Source organism: Podarcis pityusensis (assembly GCF_964106645.2).
Source record: "Podarcis pityusensis genome assembly, chromosome: 15".
NCBI lineage: Eukaryota > Metazoa > Chordata > Lepidosauria > Squamata > Lacertidae > Podarcis > Podarcis pityusensis.
Window position 1 is genome coordinate 17168280 of NC_138040.1, and position 16687 is coordinate 17184966.

Genomic DNA, 16687 nt, shown 5'->3' on the forward strand with positions numbered 1-16687 from the left:
GTGCTATTGGCTATGTCCATTATTTGCATGCTGCGTCTCCTGGGCTCAGCTTCACTTTTCAGACGTCTCAGAGCACCTCACAGCTGCCGATGGCAATGCCCGCCTCTCACATGGATAGGCTGCAGCAAATCCAGGACAACAGGAGCGAGGGATCTGTGGCCCTTAAGATGCTGTTGGACTCCAACTCCCATCAGTCCCAGCCAGCATGTCCAATGGTCAGGGAAGGCGGGAGTCATGGCTCATCAACATCTCAGAGAGCACTAGCTCACCTCGATCCCTAGATTGTAACGAAAGCAAGCACAAATTTTTGACACCAGCCATTCTTTTCTCCCGTTCTTGCCTCTGTGCCCTGCTCTAAATGAAACATTCGCTGCTTCTTTTTTCCTAGATGCTTCTTCCTACGATGCAGTCAGAAGATCAGGATGGGGCAATAGCATGAACTCCAGCCACAACAACAAAAGTGAGTTGCCGATGGCCTAGATGACAACTGGCACATCCTGTTTAACTTTTTAAAAAATTGAATTAAGCGCTACAACAATGGCTATGTCCACCGACTCTTCTCCTCTCACACAAAGGAAAGAGAGAGTCTTTAACCCACTTTGACCTCAAAATAAGCAGAGACTTCAGCAGATTTCTTCAGTTAGGCATCTCAGCTGTCACTCTCATCTGTATCTCGGCTTGAGAACACAAGGTGTTCAGCTGAGATATAGAAAGGGAGAGTAGTGCCATTGGCTCTGTTGATGTTCATACCGTGGAGGAATGGGGTTAAGTGATGCTGAAGTCCCGACCACCTGTGTTACTGTGTTTTAATTTTAGTTTAAGCCATCTGAAGAACTTCCGTTAGTAAACATGCGTAAATATTGGGTTAGATTCAGACTTGCTTTATGAAACATGGGCTTTATTAAAGGACTCGTGACAAGTTAGGCATGACTTCATTTGACTCCCCCGATTTTCAGTGGGAGCTCTGCTCAGCTAACTCATCTATTTATTTATTTATTTATTTATTTATTTATTCATGTATTTAAAATATTTGTATGCTGTTGTATCATAAAAAAAATCAAAGCAGTTTATAGCTTTAAAAACATACAATAAAAACCATTAAAAAGTTTCAAACAGACATCAGTTAACATTGCGGAAGGGATGTTTACTTTAGCATCCCCTCGTAGCACAAAGTTTCTGGGCAGCTTAGAGTCATAAAACAATGTAAATATAAAATGAAACATTTTTAGAAAGCATTGAAATCAAAACTAAATAAATGCAAGCAGGATTTATGACGGGCAGATCAAGTTGTTGTTTTGTACCACCTAATCTGTAAATTCACCAAAAGCCCGCATAAGACTCTCTATGCTGTGATCGTTGACTTCTCCTCAGCCTTTGATTTAATAGATAGGGGACAGCTGTGGAACAAACTGGCCCATTCAAATACAGATAAAAGACTTCTCTGGCTCACCCAACAAGTACATTGAGGGAACCTCATGCAAGCAAGACTGGGCCTTCAAGGCAATTCCAATTAACAGAGGTGTCAAGCAAGGATGTATACTGGCACCCTTTTTTTATTTTTGATCAGGATGCCAACCAAGACAGAGCACCCACCATTGCCACCCATTACTCTACTTGGTACCCCCCAAGTTAAGATCAATCACTCAAGGCCCCATTACCTTGAGACTCTGACCTTCCCACAACTATGCAGGGCCTTTGTGGAACTAAGATTTCAACAGATGCCCATAGCATATTTGGAGGGGAGATATCAGGAAATTCCCCATATGGATTGCAAATGTATACATGGATGCAATCTGGCAGAGGACATCACATACTGATTTGCCCCCTGTATACAACGCCCAGAGGAAAATTTATACTGCCAATTCTTAAATGGCTTCCAGGTCAATCTGCACAGGACATAGCAGTTGAACTCCTAGCAGATAAACATCTACAGGTACATATTACACACCAGGTAGCCAAATTTGCACTGGCAGCCAAGAAGCTCCATTCCAGCTACGTGGCTGCACTCCAATTTTAAGTTTTAATGTTGTAAATTTCTTTTTATGCTGTAAACTGCTACAGGTTACGTTGTATGATTTTAGATCAGGCATAGGCAAACTCGGCCCTCCAGATGTTTTGGGACTACAACTCCCATCATCCCTGACCACTGGTCCTGTTAGCTAGGGATGATGGGAGTTGTAGTCCCAAAACATCTGGAGGGCTGAGTTTGCCTATGCCTTTTTTAGGGGAAAGTTTCCTTTTATTCTCCATTGTAAAGGCCTTTGGCTATATACAATAAAATTGATTGCCTTATCAACTAAACAAATGCAATGAAAATAGGACACACAACACCCCTACGATTAAAATGCACAGGGTTTTTTGTTTTTGTTGTTTTTACAAAAAAAAAGAGAGACCCAAACTATTGTAGGTTATCTGGAAGGCCAGCATAAACAGACCACAAAGAAGAGGACCTTGGATTGACTGAGTCAATCTGAGAATATTTAGGGGAGTGGGGGGAAGCTGGCAGGACTGTGGGGGTTGAAGGACAGAGCGGCTTTGTGGTGAGGTGGACAGAGTGGCCTGGTGGCAAGGTGGGGCAGGGCAACTGGGAATTCTTCTCTGGATTGGATTTGAATCCAAACCAGAGAAAAATCCAGGATCTGGTAAGGCTCACCTCTTCTCTGAGGCAGGCTTTTTTGAGCTCACAAAGTCTCTTGCTCAGCCTGGCTCAGGAGAACTTCACCAGCATCACTCATTGGTGAAAAACACGGACTATGGCGACAAGGTCTGCCTTCAAATACTGTATTACACAGTCTTCTTTTATTGTGCATGGAATCTGTTTCCTTTTTTCTCCTGCGATCTGAAATGCTTTCATTTCTCTGATACCCCCAGGTCCTCCTCTGGGAGGGACGCAAGCTGTGAGCAAGAGTGTGGAGCAACAGCGACCCCAGCCAGGTACTGGTGTCGAAAGTTTATTCCCTTAGAAAAATATGTATATACCCAGCCAGATGGGTGGAGCAGCATTATTATTATTATTATTATTATTATTATTATTATCATTATACCACTATGACATAAGAGTAGTTTTACGCTTACCCAAATCATGCCTATTTGCCTCGTAATTCAGAAAGTACACAGAGGTGATGCACACCCTTAATAAATATTCTATGTATAACTATTGGTTACCCAGGAAACGAACAGCAAGCAGGGATCTCTCAGGTGCTCTTATGGACAGTGGAAATAGCATCCCGTTGAAGCTAACAATAACATTGCAGTTTGCAGCTGTGATAAGTAGTCTTTGGTGCAGAGGACTGAACAGTGTCTAATTTTCTTTTCCTTTTGTTGGTCTCTTTACTTAGATCCCTACCAGATTTTAGGACCTACCAGCAGCCGTTTAGCGAACCCAGGTGAGTCTAGTGGGTCAACAGGTTAACAGCCCATGGGCTCATTCTATCTCTCCAGTTCTTAGATCAATACCTTATGGCTCTCATCTCCTGTATGGGCTGCAGTTCTCACTCTGGGTCCCACCCCCCACCCCGTTCAATGAAACACTCACCAACTATTGGGGTCACATGTTGTTTTAGTTTAAGGTCACTGGCTTTCTGTCCAGGGAGCATTCCTGTTAGCTGAGACCTTTTTAGGGTGGGGGCCGAGCACAGTATTCGTTTTGGAGAAAGAAAGAAAGAAAGAAAGAAAGAAAGAAAGAAAGAAAGAAAGAAAGAAAGTTTGTTGAATATATATTGGCTAGCTGGAGTTTTCTAAATCCAATGCCAAGATTCACAAGGCTTGAAAAATCATACCCTGAACACAGACATCCTAACCACAAGGAATGTCATTGTTGAATTCTGAAGGCAGGTATGGGTGGGTCACAGTTGCATTGGCAACACAAAAAATAAAAAAAACCTGTCAGTTTCATCTGGTCCAAGAAATAATAAACCAATGTATGGCATTGACTTGATGGATCAGCTTATACCTCACCACAGCCAGTTTGCTCATTCACAAAATATTAGCTGGAATTTCTGCAGCTGCTTTGAGCATGTGATTACATTGTAACCAGGCAGAGGGCCTTCTCGGTGGTGGCACCCGCCCTGTGGAATGCCCTTCCATCAGATGTCAAGGAAATAAACAACTATCTGACTTTTAGAAGACATCTGAAAGGCAGCCCTGTTTAGGGAAGTTTTTAATGATTGGTGTTTTATCATGCTTTTAATATTCTGTTGGGAGCCGAAGTAGTGACCAGCCCCCAAGCTCACCCAGGGAGCTTCATGGCCAAGTTGGGGGAACTGAACCCTGGTCTTTCCTAGAGATAGAAAGAAGACAAAGTCTCTACCAGAGAAGAATGGCAGATGAAGTTGATGGACTATGCTGAAATGGCTAAAATGACCAGAAGAATCAGAAATCAGGAAGACCAAAATTTTAATAAGGAATGGGGAAAATTATAACTGATCTTAAAGACCATTGTAAATCATTAGTAGTATTGGAATATCACTAGTAGTTTAAGGGTGAATTCTGGACACAATGGAGATGTAAAAGATTTGGATTATCATAAAAGATGCGGAAGGAAATGATTAATAACAGGACCTATAAAGGGGAGGATGGAAGTCCAGGAGATTCCCTGGAATCTTGTTTTCATGATATATGTTTGATATATCTCTGTAAAATTTTAATTAGAAAAACCAAATAAATAATTTTTTATATATTAAAAAAGAACCTTGGTCTTTCCCCGGTCCCAGTCTGGCATTCTAACCACTGCTCCACTTTGGCATTGATCAGTTATCAGTTGGCAGATGATATTCCCGGCCCCTTGGCTTTGAGGCATTGTACCTCCTGGTAACTCGGCATTTTGTGGCCTCTTCTCTTGCAGGGAGCGGTCAGATCCAGCTCTGGCAGTTCCTCCTGGAGCTGCTGTCTGACAGCTCCAACGCCAGCTGCATCACGTGGGAAGGCACCAACGGGGAGTTCAAAATGACGGACCCCGACGAGGTGGCCAAGCGCTGGGGCGAGCGCAAGAGCAAGCCCAACATGAACTACGACAAGCTGAGCCGGGCCCTGCGCTACTATTACGACAAGAACATTATGACCAAGGTGCATGGCAAGAGGTATGCCTACAAGTTTGACTTTCACGGCATCGCCCAGGCGCTCCAGCCTCACCCCACCGAGTCCTCCATGTACAAATACCCTTCGGATCTCTCCTACGTGCCTTCGTACCACGCGCACCAGCAGAAGGTGAACTTTGTGCCTCCACACCCTTCCTCCATGCCCGTCACTTCCTCCAGTTTCTTTGGCGCCACGTCGCCCTATTGGACTTCCCCAGCAGGAAGCATCTACCCCAACCCAAACGTGCCCCGCCATGCCAACTCCCATATGCCATCGCACCTGGGCAGCTACTACTAGGCGCCTTTCTCCATGTGACGAGCTGTTCTTTTTCCATCTGTGGATATCTCTGGACATTTCTTTTCTTGTTGCTGTTGGACATGTGCCTTTCTGTTGGGAAGAAAGCTGAAAAACTGGATATTATAATTATTATAATTATTATTGGAGTCAACTTTTTCTTTTTTGTAACTCTGTCTTGGACAGGCAGGTGGATTCTCCGGCGGGCCAGTATTACGCGTTTTATTTTGGTTCTAAGCCTTATATCCTCTCTAGAGCCAAGTGGAATGCGTTTCGGAATTTGCAGTGGTTATCACTTTAGATCTTAGACAAAGTGTTGTAAAGTCCAAGGCGCTTATTTTGTTTTCTTGTTTTTTTGGGAAGGAAAAGACCAAGACCTCTAAGTCTTAGAAGATAAATGTTTGTTTGTTCCAGACTAATGGCGACGACCAGTTTTTTTGTTTTGTTTTGTTTTCCGGTTTGGGGGCGGAAGCAGAAGCAAGCTCCTATATTATAGGACTTTGTTTGGAGACACCCAACTGGAATCTTAGCTATGAAGCCAATTGTGGCTTGTTGCTTTTCACCCAACTGGAAAAAAGAGAGAGAGAGAAATTAATAAATATATATATTCCTATAAATAAATATGTATATTTTAAGACAAGGGCATTGAAAGGACCTTTTGAGAATGTGCATTGTTGTATCAGTTTTGTTAATATCTCCAGAAGCATCTGAGACCAAGGGAAAAAGAAGACGTTATAGTGGATCATGGGCAGGTAGTCTTATGAATGCAAAATGGAACTAATTTAAATGACAGCGGCTCCCAAGCTTAGGCAGGGTTTCAGGGGCTGCAAGAGCATAACCGATTCACGAGCGCTGTGCGTTTGTCAGGCCGCTACTCAGAGGGTCAACCAAGTCAGAAGGCAACTTACTGTATAAATTATGCAGAGTTATGTTTTTACCTATATCTCACAGTATTAAAAAAGAAAGATGAAAACTAAAACGAGTTGACCTCGGTCACAAATGCAGTTGTTGTTGTTTTTTTACTATCAAATCCATTGTTGTTGGTGTTGTTTTTAAAAATGTAATTTGTACATCTTTTCAATCTGTACATTTGGGGTGCAGCTTTGTAACTTTTTTTTGCTAAAAAAAATAAACTTAAAAAAAGGAAATTGTATGCAATGTGTCTGTTGGAAAAACAAGCCCGTGGTCTTGAAAAGAACAACGGTTATATCCGGAAACTAGGGCTGCATCTACACTACAAACTTACATTGATTTTGTGCCATTTTAACTGCCATGGCTACCCCCAGAGAATCCTGGAAAATGAAGTCTGATGAGAGGAACAGGAGTACAGTCGTACCTTGGTACTTGAACGCCTTGGTAATCGGACATTTTGGTTCCCGAACGCCACAAACCCAGAAGCAAGTTTTTCGGTTTGTGAACGCTTTTTGGAAGCAGAACGTCTGACACTGCTTCCACTGCTTCCAGTTGAATGCAGGAAGCTCCTGCAGCCAATTGGAAGCCGTACCTTGGTTGTCGAACGGACTGCCAGAATGGATTAAGTTGGACAACCGAGGTACGACTGTATGTTCGAAACCCTAAATCACCTCACAGAACCACAGTCCCCAGTGTTTCCTGAAGGGAGAAAATGCCCATTTAAACCACTTTCAGTTCATAGTGTAGATATGTCTTAAGGCATTCTGGGTAATTAAAATACCACTTTAGCTCACATTTGAGTTTATTGCTGATTAATGCCTGTCACCTGGTATTTTGATTCAAGCCGTGAATACGTAACAGTGATGATTAAATAGGGTTGGGTTCCATGAGAGGAGAGCATAGTTCTCTTTCTACAGGCACTAAAACTCTTCTGGGTTGAATTGTTAGCTGCCAGAATGGATGCAATAACTCTGACGATCACGTCATACAGCACAAACCATTTTTGGCCTGTCATTTCCTTAAAATGGACATTTGCCTAAGCTTTTCTAGTTGCAGTCGAGATGCAGAGATTTGTTTTACCCGGTAAATTTTTCCTCCAGGGTACCAGGCTAAAAGCAAGCAAACCACCACCGATAAATATTTTGTCACCCAAAACAAGCACCCATCTCTTATAAACTGGGATCTGCTGTTTCTCCCTAGTCCAGCAGAACCTGTTACAATTTCCAGCATCTCTGACCACTGAACAAGCTGGATTAGGCTGTTGAGGGACGGGCAGTTGGGTGCCCAACAAAATCTGGTGGGCCATATATAAGCTCCCCACCTCTGCCATAATTCAAACTCAACAATTAATTGGTTGACTTAAATCCCTAAGTTTTTATACTGTGTTCCCTGGGACCCTGGAGTTCCCCTGCCCCCAAAGCTCCAGATTCATAGAAATATTTCATGGGCTCATAGAGTTGGAAGGGACCTTGAGGATAATAGTCCAACCCACTGCAATGCAGGAATATGCAGCTGCCCCATACAAGGATCGAACCTGCAACCTTGGCGTAATCAGCACCACACTTGTTATGTAGTGTAGTTTCACCCTGGGCCAACAGGGGGATACTGTATATAGTTTTCACTCAGGTCTGTAGATAGTTTTCACTCAGGTCCGCGGCAGTTATTTTAGGCGGGAACTCTGGGCTGTTGTGGTTACAATGTTGACAGCCGGCTGCCTATAAATACAGGCCGGCTGAGCTGTTCGCAGTTAGTTCTATTCCAGCTTACCATAATAAAGAGCTACTTGAAGAAATCGCTGTGCCGGCTGCTATGTCAACCCACCACCTAACTCTGGCGACGAGGGTGGGATAGATGGACATCAGAGCACAGCCAGATGCGGCCAGCCTCTGAACTGAGCTGAATCACTGAGCTGAATCACAGAGCGAAATCACTGAGCGAAATCACTGGGCAGAACCAATTCAGAGCTGACTGTTCTGGCTAGAGCACTGTGTTCCATCCATCGCCCTTCACGCCGGCATCGGAATCATGGCTTCACTTGTGCCTCTACCGCCGTTTGCGCCAGCCTCTGAATCATGGGACTCCTACCTCGCTCGGTTCGACTGCTACCTCCAAGCCAACAAGCTGACAGAAGTATCACAGGAGCGGAAGCGGGGCCTATTCCTCAGCCTCTGTGGGCCTGAGGTGTTTGAGACGGCCCGAGCGTTGGTTGCGCCTGAAGCAGTCCAGGCAACACCATGGGACACGATCCAAGAGAAGCTCCGCAACCACTACGCACCAAAGCCGTCCAAGATTGCTGCCCGCCATGCGTTCTACCACCGGAACCAGGCAGAGGGGGAGTCAATCAACAACTACACCACCGCCCTGCGACAGGCTGCAATGCACTGTGAGTTCCGAGACTTAGACGATGCCCTGATGGATCGAATCGTCTGCGGGGTCCGGGACATCCATCTGCAACGGCGCCTCCTAGCCAAGCCAGACCTCACGCTACAGAAAGCCATTGAGGAGGCTGTGGCCTCAGAAGCTGCTGAACGCTCCGCCCAGGAGATCCGCAAGTCCAGCAGCCCGCGTCTTGCTAGGGAGCCAGTTCCGGTGCATCATGAAAAGGCCAGCAGTGAGGAGGCATCCTCCAGTGAAGACGATGACGTGCACCAGACAAAGCGGGAACGCAGGAAGTTCCAACAGAAGTCCAAGGGCCAACCGGAATGTGCTGGCTGCGGAGGCAACCATTCCCGTGCCAAGTGTCGATTCAGAGACGCCATCTGTAGGAAGTGTTCCAGAAGGGGCCACATCGCTAAGGTCTGCCGATCGGCTCCGTCTGACACCCCCCCTTCATCGATTCGCAAGTCCAAGTCTTCACTCCAGTCTGCCAAGGAAAGTTGTTTCGCTCTCACCAACTGCCGCTGCCCGTCTGGAACCACGATTGGCCAAACCGACTCGCCTACGCGACGCAAGCTGAACGTCACGGTGCTCATTGAAGGAGCTCCATGTGACATGGAGATCGACACCGGGTCTGCCCTGTCCATCGTGTCATGGAGCACCATCAAAAGACTGGTACCCAGAGTGTCCAAAAGGCAACTCGACTCTCACCGCGTACACCTGAGAGACTACCAGGGAAACGACATTCCCGTGGTAGGCGTTGGCCGGTTCCGGATCGCCTTCAAGGATTTTTCGGGCCTGCTCCGGTTGGTGGTGGTCGAAGGTCAGCAGCCAAGCCTCCTAGGGCTAGACTGGTTTGATGCCCTCGGCCTGGAAGTCACCGGCATCAACTGCATCTCTAACGCAGAGACTGAGGGTCTGGTCAAAGACTTTGCCGAGGTTTTTGACGGCACCTTGGGCCAATATACAGGTACGCCCATCTCCTTTAGCCTTGATCCACAAGTCGCCCCCATCAAGCTAAAGCCACGCCGGGTTCCCTTTGCTCTCAAGGCTAAGGTGGATGAACAACTGGACAAACTGATCGCCCAAGGAGTTTTGGAGCCGGTTGACCACGCAAAGTGGGAAACCCCCATCGTCACGCCTGTCAAGCCAGATGGGTCGGTGAGAATCTGCGCTGACTACAAGTGCACGATCAACAAGGCACTTCAGCAGCACGCTTATCCGGTTCCTGTTGTCCAACACCTGCTGCATTCCCTGGGTGAGGGTAAGGTCTTCGCTAAGCTGGACCTTGCCCAAGCCTATCAACAACTGCCAGTCGATGATGCCACTGCTGAAGCCCAGACGATCGTCACCCACCGGGGGGCTTTCCGTTGCCGCCGGTTGCAGTTCGGGGTGAGTGTGGCTCCTGGCATCTTCCAAAGCCTTATGGAGCGTCTCCTGCAAGGGCTTCCGGGCGTGGTACCATATTTTGATGACGTCTTGGTGTCTGCAGACTCACACCAGCAGCTGTTCGAGCGCCTCCGTGCTGTGCTGACCAGGTTCCAGGAGGCCGGGCTCAAGGTAAAGAGGGAGAAGTGCCAGATCGCCGTTCCACAGGTAGAGTTCCTGGGCTATCTTATCGATGCCTCCGGTCTTCATCCAACCACATCCAAGATCCGCGCTATCCAGCAGGCCCCCACCCCAAAGAACAAAACGGAGTTGCAGGCATTCCTGGGGCTGCTGAACTTTTATAACATGTTCCTGCCCCACAAAGCCACAGTGGCTGAGCCTCTTCACCGACTCCTTAGCACTAAGACGCCTTGGGCCTGGGGTCATCGGGAGACGGCGGCCTTCAACGCGGTCAAGGCTCTCCTTTCTTCAGACAGTGTGCTGGTACAGTACAGTGAATCCAGGCCGCTGGTCCTTGCCTGCGACGCCTCACCTTTTGGCATCGGTGCTGTCCTTAGTCACCGTTTTCCAGATGGAAGAGAAGCACCGCTCGCCTACTTTTCCAGGACACTATCTCCGACGGAACGGAATTACAGCCAGCTCGACAAGGAGGCATTGGCACTTGTGGCTGGAGTGAAGAGGTTCCATGAATACCTCTATGGCAGGACTTTTGACCTCATCACTGACCACAAGCCACTCCTGGGCCTCCTCGCCGGTGATCGTCCAACTCCACCGGTCCTCTCACCACGCATGCTGCGATGGACTGTTTTCCTGGCTGCCTACCACTACCAGCTCATCCATCGCCCGGGGAAATCGATGGGCCATGCCGACGCCCTCAGCCGTTGCCCTCTTCCAGCATTTGTGGAAGACCCGGCTCCAGCTTCATCGCTCCTTCTGATTGAGGATCTTCCGGCAGCGCCTGTATCGGCTGCCACTGTGGCCTCCGCATCTGCCCAGGATCGCACCATCAGCCGGGTGCTCAACTGGGTGTGGAGGGGGTGGCCACAAGGGCCTTTTGCATCGGAGTTCCAGCCCTTCGCAACCAGACAACATGAACTCTCAGCTCATCGTGGCTGCCTGCTGTGGGGAGACCGCGTCGTGATTCCCCAGGGACTCCGTCAGCGCGTCCTGGAGGCTCTGCACGTTGGCCACCCGGGAATTGTCAAAATGAAGGCGTTGGCTCGGTGTTACGTCTGGTGGCCTAATATGGACGATGCCATCACTGCCTGGGTGTCCGCCTGTCAAGCGTGCCAGGAGTCGAGGCCTGCACCACCGGCAGCTAAGGGACACACCTGGGAGACGCCAAAGACACCCTGGTCAAGGGTGCACATCGATCTGGCTGGCCCCTTTCACGGCCGGACCTTTATGGTAGTGGTGGACGCCTATTCCAAATGGCTGGAGGTCGCCCTGATGCCCTCCACCACTACCGAAGCTGTCATCCGGGTGCTGCGAGGCCTGTTTGCAACGCATGGGTGTCCTGATGTCCTTGTCTCTGACAACGGACCGCAGTTCACGTCAGGCACGTTTGAGCGGTATCTTTTGGGACTGGGCATCCGCCATGCCCTAACGGCACCTTTTCATCCATCCAGCAACGGGCAAGCGGAAAGAATGGTGCGCTCGACAAAAGAGGCACTGGCGCGCCTGGACCGGGGAGACTGGCATGAGCGGGTCGCCGAATACTTGTTCGTGCAACACATCACCCCTCATGCGGCCACAGGGAGGAGTCCTGCTGAACTGCTTATGGGCCGCCGCCTCAGGTCACCGCTCGACCGGCTACACCCAGACTTTGCCGTGGCTGAACCCCCAGGCTGTGCCAACGCACCACGGTCATTTGTCCCAGGAAACCAGGTCTTTGCCCGGAACTATGTGGGGGACATCCCTTGGGTGCCAGCCACAGTAGTGGGAGTCACTGGACCTCGCTCGTACCAGGTGGCACTCGAAGACGGACGCTTGTGGCGACGGCACATAGACCAGCTTAGGCGCAGGGTTGGGGACTTGGACACTACCGAGGTGCCCCCAACTGCGCTTGCAGCTCCAGAAGAGACACGTACAGATGGCGAGGCCCCACCTACACCTCCCTCACAAACTGCCAGCGTGGAGCCGAACCAAGCCGTTTCAGAACAGACTCAGACCACTCCACTTGCGGAGGCTCCACCCACAGCAGCGGATCCAGGGGAGTTGGTTCCAACGCCACCTAGGGTCGCACCACAGCCTCAGCGAGAACTGTGTGGCCCTCCGGACTTGGCTACCAGTCCCCGGCGGTCTGGCAGAGTTTCCAAGCGCCCAACTTATTTAAAGGACTATGTTGTTGGACAGGTATCACTGTTGGTCTAAGTATGGGAAATGTAACCGATATGCTTTTGTGCTTAATTGAACCATTACGCGTAGTGCTGTATATAAGGAAACCATTACGATTGTAACTAACGCCTTATCTCGGTGGGGAGGGGTGTTATGTAGTGTAGTTTCACCCTGGGCCAACAGGGGGATACTGTATATAGTTTTCACTCAGGTCTGTAGATAGTTTTCACTCAGGTCCGCGGCAGTTATTTTAGGCGGGAACTCTGGGCTGTTGTGGTTACAATGTTGACAGCCGGCTGCCTATAAATACAGGCCGGCTGAGCTGTTCGCAGTTAGTTCTATTCCAGCTTACCATAATAAAGAGCTACTTGAAGAAATCGCTGTGCCGGCTGCTATGTCAACCCACCACCTAACAACACTCTAACCAGCTGAGCCATCCATCTTATTCCTATGTTGTGCAAAGGGCCTCTTTAGGTAGCAAAACAGGAGCAGCTACTGTTATGCCCCCTCTGGAGGTTGTTGGGACTCCCATCATCCCTTGCCACCAGCCATGCTGATGGGAGCTGGAGTCCTGTGGCATCATGAGGGCACCATATTGGTTTCCACTCTGGGAACAAGGGCCGCCTGTTTCAGACTCTTGTGCCTGGTAAGCCAGTTCTGCTGCGTCTCGGAGTCCTCCTGCTCCTTCTGCTGAGTGGGTCCCTAGACTTCTTCCACTAATGGCAGGACCTGGCATAAGGTAGCTCCCTGTGTTCCTAACGGTGGACACACTTTCCAAAAAAACACACCACCACCGCCAATTTGCCCACCACAAGTAGTTCATAAAATCCACACCAACAAGAGTGTTCTCTTGGGTGTGTCCCAAGAAGGATGAAGGTGGGGCCTCAGAGACCTGAGAGAGCTCCCCAGAAGCCTTCTCAGGACCCTCCATGAGACACAAGTCCTATGGCAGGTGTGCCAGGGTTTCCTTGGAAGACAAGTCAGTGTAGAAAAGGTTCCCAGAAGATCTAACCTGAAAAACCACAGGGACAAAAGGCCATAAAAATCTATTTCTAGGATGGGGAACCTCTGGTAGATGTCCAGATTCTGTTGAACTACTATTCCTACCATCCCTGACCATTGGTCATGCTGGCTGTTGGAGACTGGGGAGTCCAACAACAGCATCTTGAGGGCCACAGGTCCACCCAACCTTGGGCTATCATGATTTGAATGAAGTTGGCAGAAATTTGGTTGTAAGTCTTCCCCCGGCCACAAGACTGACACCTCCAATTTGCAAGTACCATCCCAAGCATAATCTAGAAAAGCTTACATGAGAACGGGCAGTATCCCATGCTAGTGCTGCTCAGAGTAGACCCATTGAAATAAACACACATGGCTAGCTTAGTTTTGTTAATTCCAATGCATCTACTCTTGAGGAGACATTGAGGATACAACCCAAGCACTGATGCTGTTTCTTTACTGAACAAAAACAAGAGGTCGAGCTAATCTTTCTCCATGTTTGTGCTCTTTGGAATGTGGGTCAATCCTACTGCGATGCTTGCAATATATTTTGCAAAATGAAACATTCCCGAAAGATGTATTTTCTAGTTTATATATGCAGTATATTTTTGGGTATTAAATATATAGAAATATATATATAATTTTGCAAGTAACCTTTGGGGCCTTTTGTTTTTCTAAAAAGAAACGTGTTAAGCTAAAGACTGTTGTATGATGATGATGAATTATGATGTTTTAAAAGTGATAAAATAAATGGTTCTTTCTCTAATTGAGGATTTGTTCAGATATATATTTATATATGGTGGCAGTGCTGGATTTATGTATAAGCTAAACAAGCTATAGTTTAGGGCCCCACTCTCTTGGATGCCCCCCAAAAAATTAAAAGAAAAAAACAACTGAATGTACATTTCCAAAATATAAGATAAAAAAAACCCAATTAAAATAAAACCTACATACAGCAACAGTGTTTTGTGTTGTGTATGATCCTATTTGTTATGTGCAAATGGATTTAGATACCTATTAGGTCCATAAATTACCATATATTCAACACACACAAAAACGACAATTTGTTGTTGACAAAGGACAGCTGGACATCTAAAGGGCCCCATTACCTTCAGTAGCTTAGGGCCTCATCAAACCTAAATCTGGCCCTGTATGGTGGTGTTTCTTGACCATTCATGCATACTGTATAAGCTGCGGGGCTCTAACCATGTCAGGACGATCCTTTCAAACAGATACGGCATAGAGTCAAAATGTGTGTGTGTGTGTGTGTGTGTGTCCTTGGCTGCCTTTTTGAAGTGGAGGAAAGAGGACCTTGTGTGGCCCTCTAAGCCACCCTGCCTGACCTTTGCCTGACTCTCACCAGGCAACATCCCTCACTACTCCTATTTAGGGTTGTCATACATAGCCGGAATTCAACCGTCGGGAAACAGTGTCCATATCAGGGATATGGCAACCCATGCTCGAAGTGTAGATTTCATAAAAAATCGCTCAAAAACATCTTTTTTGAGACTTTGGGCAAAACTAAACAACGTCTTTTGCATCCAGATTTTCACTTTTTAAAACATGGCAACCCATATTTTGGATCTTCCTGGAACAGATGCTTGATCTCTGATCAATCACCTGGTTTTCCTGGATGGTGGATAGAGATGTGTGTGAGAGTGGGTGCAGACCCTCCAAGTGTCCCTATTTTCCAGGGACAGTCCCAGATTTAGAGAAGCTGGTTTCTGATTTGATCTCGAAATGTCCCACTTTTCCTTAAAAAGGTAAAGGGACCCCTGACCATTAGGTCCATTTGTGGCTGATTTTGGGGTTGCGGCTGATTTGTATGGGGCAGCTTTACTGGCTGAGGGAGCCGATGTACAGCTTCCGGGTCATGTGGCCAGCATGACTAAGCCGCTTCTGGCGAACCAGAACAGCGCACGGAAACGTCCCACCGGAGCGGTACCTATTTATCTACTTGCAGTTTGGCGTGCTTTCGGACTGCTAAGTTGGCAGGAGCAGGGACTGAGTAACGGGAGCTCACCCCGTTGCGGGGATTCGAACTGCCGACCTTCTGATCGGCAAGTCCTAGGCTCTGTGGTTTAACCCACAGCACCACCCGCCTCCCATCTTTTCCTTAGGACGTCCCTATTTTCATTGGAGAAATATTGGAGGGTATGGAATTATCCAACCCCTGTGCCAAGGAGTTAAGTAACTACACAACATTTAGAAGACATCTGAAGGCAATCCTGTATAGGGAAGCAGCAGCAGCAGCAGTTGTTATTATTAATTTCTATACGACTTTATATTTTTAAGAAAAACTCCCAAAGAGGTTTACATTAAAACATCAAATACAACAATCCAGAGCAAAACATTACTTAAGAAAGTCAAGTTTAAAGTATACATTCAAAGAAACATAACTAACAGGAAACTAAAATATTCTCTTAAAGAGTTGGAAGTATAACGTTACAGAATGCACATTTAACGCAGCAAAGTTAACAACAACAAAATTATCATAAAGATTTTGAAAGAAAACATTGCTAAAGGAAGTCAAATATAAAATGCGCATTCAAAACAGCATAATTAAACAAGAGAATAAAATATTACCATAGGTACAGAACATATCTGCTGCCAGTTCTTGCCAATGGCCGTTCATGGCTGGTAGTGGCTGTGGAAGCTCAGGCTCAATGTCCTGGGTCTGCGCTAAGAGACAGCCAAGATGGTTTGTGGCCTCTTCAGCAGCCTCAGCCTTTGCAGTTGGAGTCAATCGAGGCCCCTGCTCTCCCAGGCCAGGTAGGAAAGGGCCTCCAGGGCAGGGAGCAAGCCTTCCAGGACTCACAGAAAATCTGGTGAAAGAGGAAAGCATTCAATTGACACTGAAAGGCAGCCTCAGGAGTCCTAAGCTGAAACTCAAGGGGAAGAAGAGGTCCCAGGCCTGGGAAGAGGACCCACTGCCAAGTCACAGATTTCATCCAGCATCACCAAGAGAGCCTTCACAGCTATGATTCCTGCATTGTAAGGCATTGGACTAGGTGACCTTTCCAACTCTACAATTCTATGATTCTATGACCTCGCAGCCTGGAAAGGATGATAAGGGGAGAGGAACTCTTTCAGAGGCCCACATCCAAGGCCTTAAGACCAGGCATGGCCAAACTTGTCCCTCCAGCTATTTTGGGACTACAATTCCCATCATCCCTGACTACTGGTCCTGTTAGCTTAGGGATGATGGGAGTTGTAGTCCTAAAACAGCTGGAGGGCCAAGTTTGGCCATGCCTGCCTTAAGATCTTGAACATAAGAGCACAAGAAGAAGCTGCTGGATCAGGC

The 16687-nt window shown here is 47.5% G+C and overlaps 1 protein-coding gene across 4 annotated transcripts in view; it reads left to right on the plus strand.

Annotated features, from left to right (window-relative positions):
* The window catches only part of FLI1 (Fli-1 proto-oncogene, ETS transcription factor), a 113909-nt gene extending 106466 nt beyond the window's left edge, over positions 1 to 7443 (plus strand). For all 4 annotated transcript variants that reach the window (XM_080983573.1, XM_080983572.1, XM_080983574.1 and 1 more), the window contains 4 exons: positions 389 to 460; positions 2872 to 2934; positions 3339 to 3386; positions 4844 to 7443. In XM_080983573.1, coding sequence (XP_080839699.1) covers positions 389 to 460; positions 2872 to 2934; positions 3339 to 3386; positions 4844 to 5373 — 713 coding nt within the window. In that variant the 3' untranslated portion in view covers positions 5374 to 7443. The remainder of the gene's footprint in view (positions 1 to 388; positions 461 to 2871; positions 2935 to 3338; positions 3387 to 4843) is intronic.
* The last annotated feature ends 9244 nt before the right edge of the window (positions 7444 to 16687 follow it).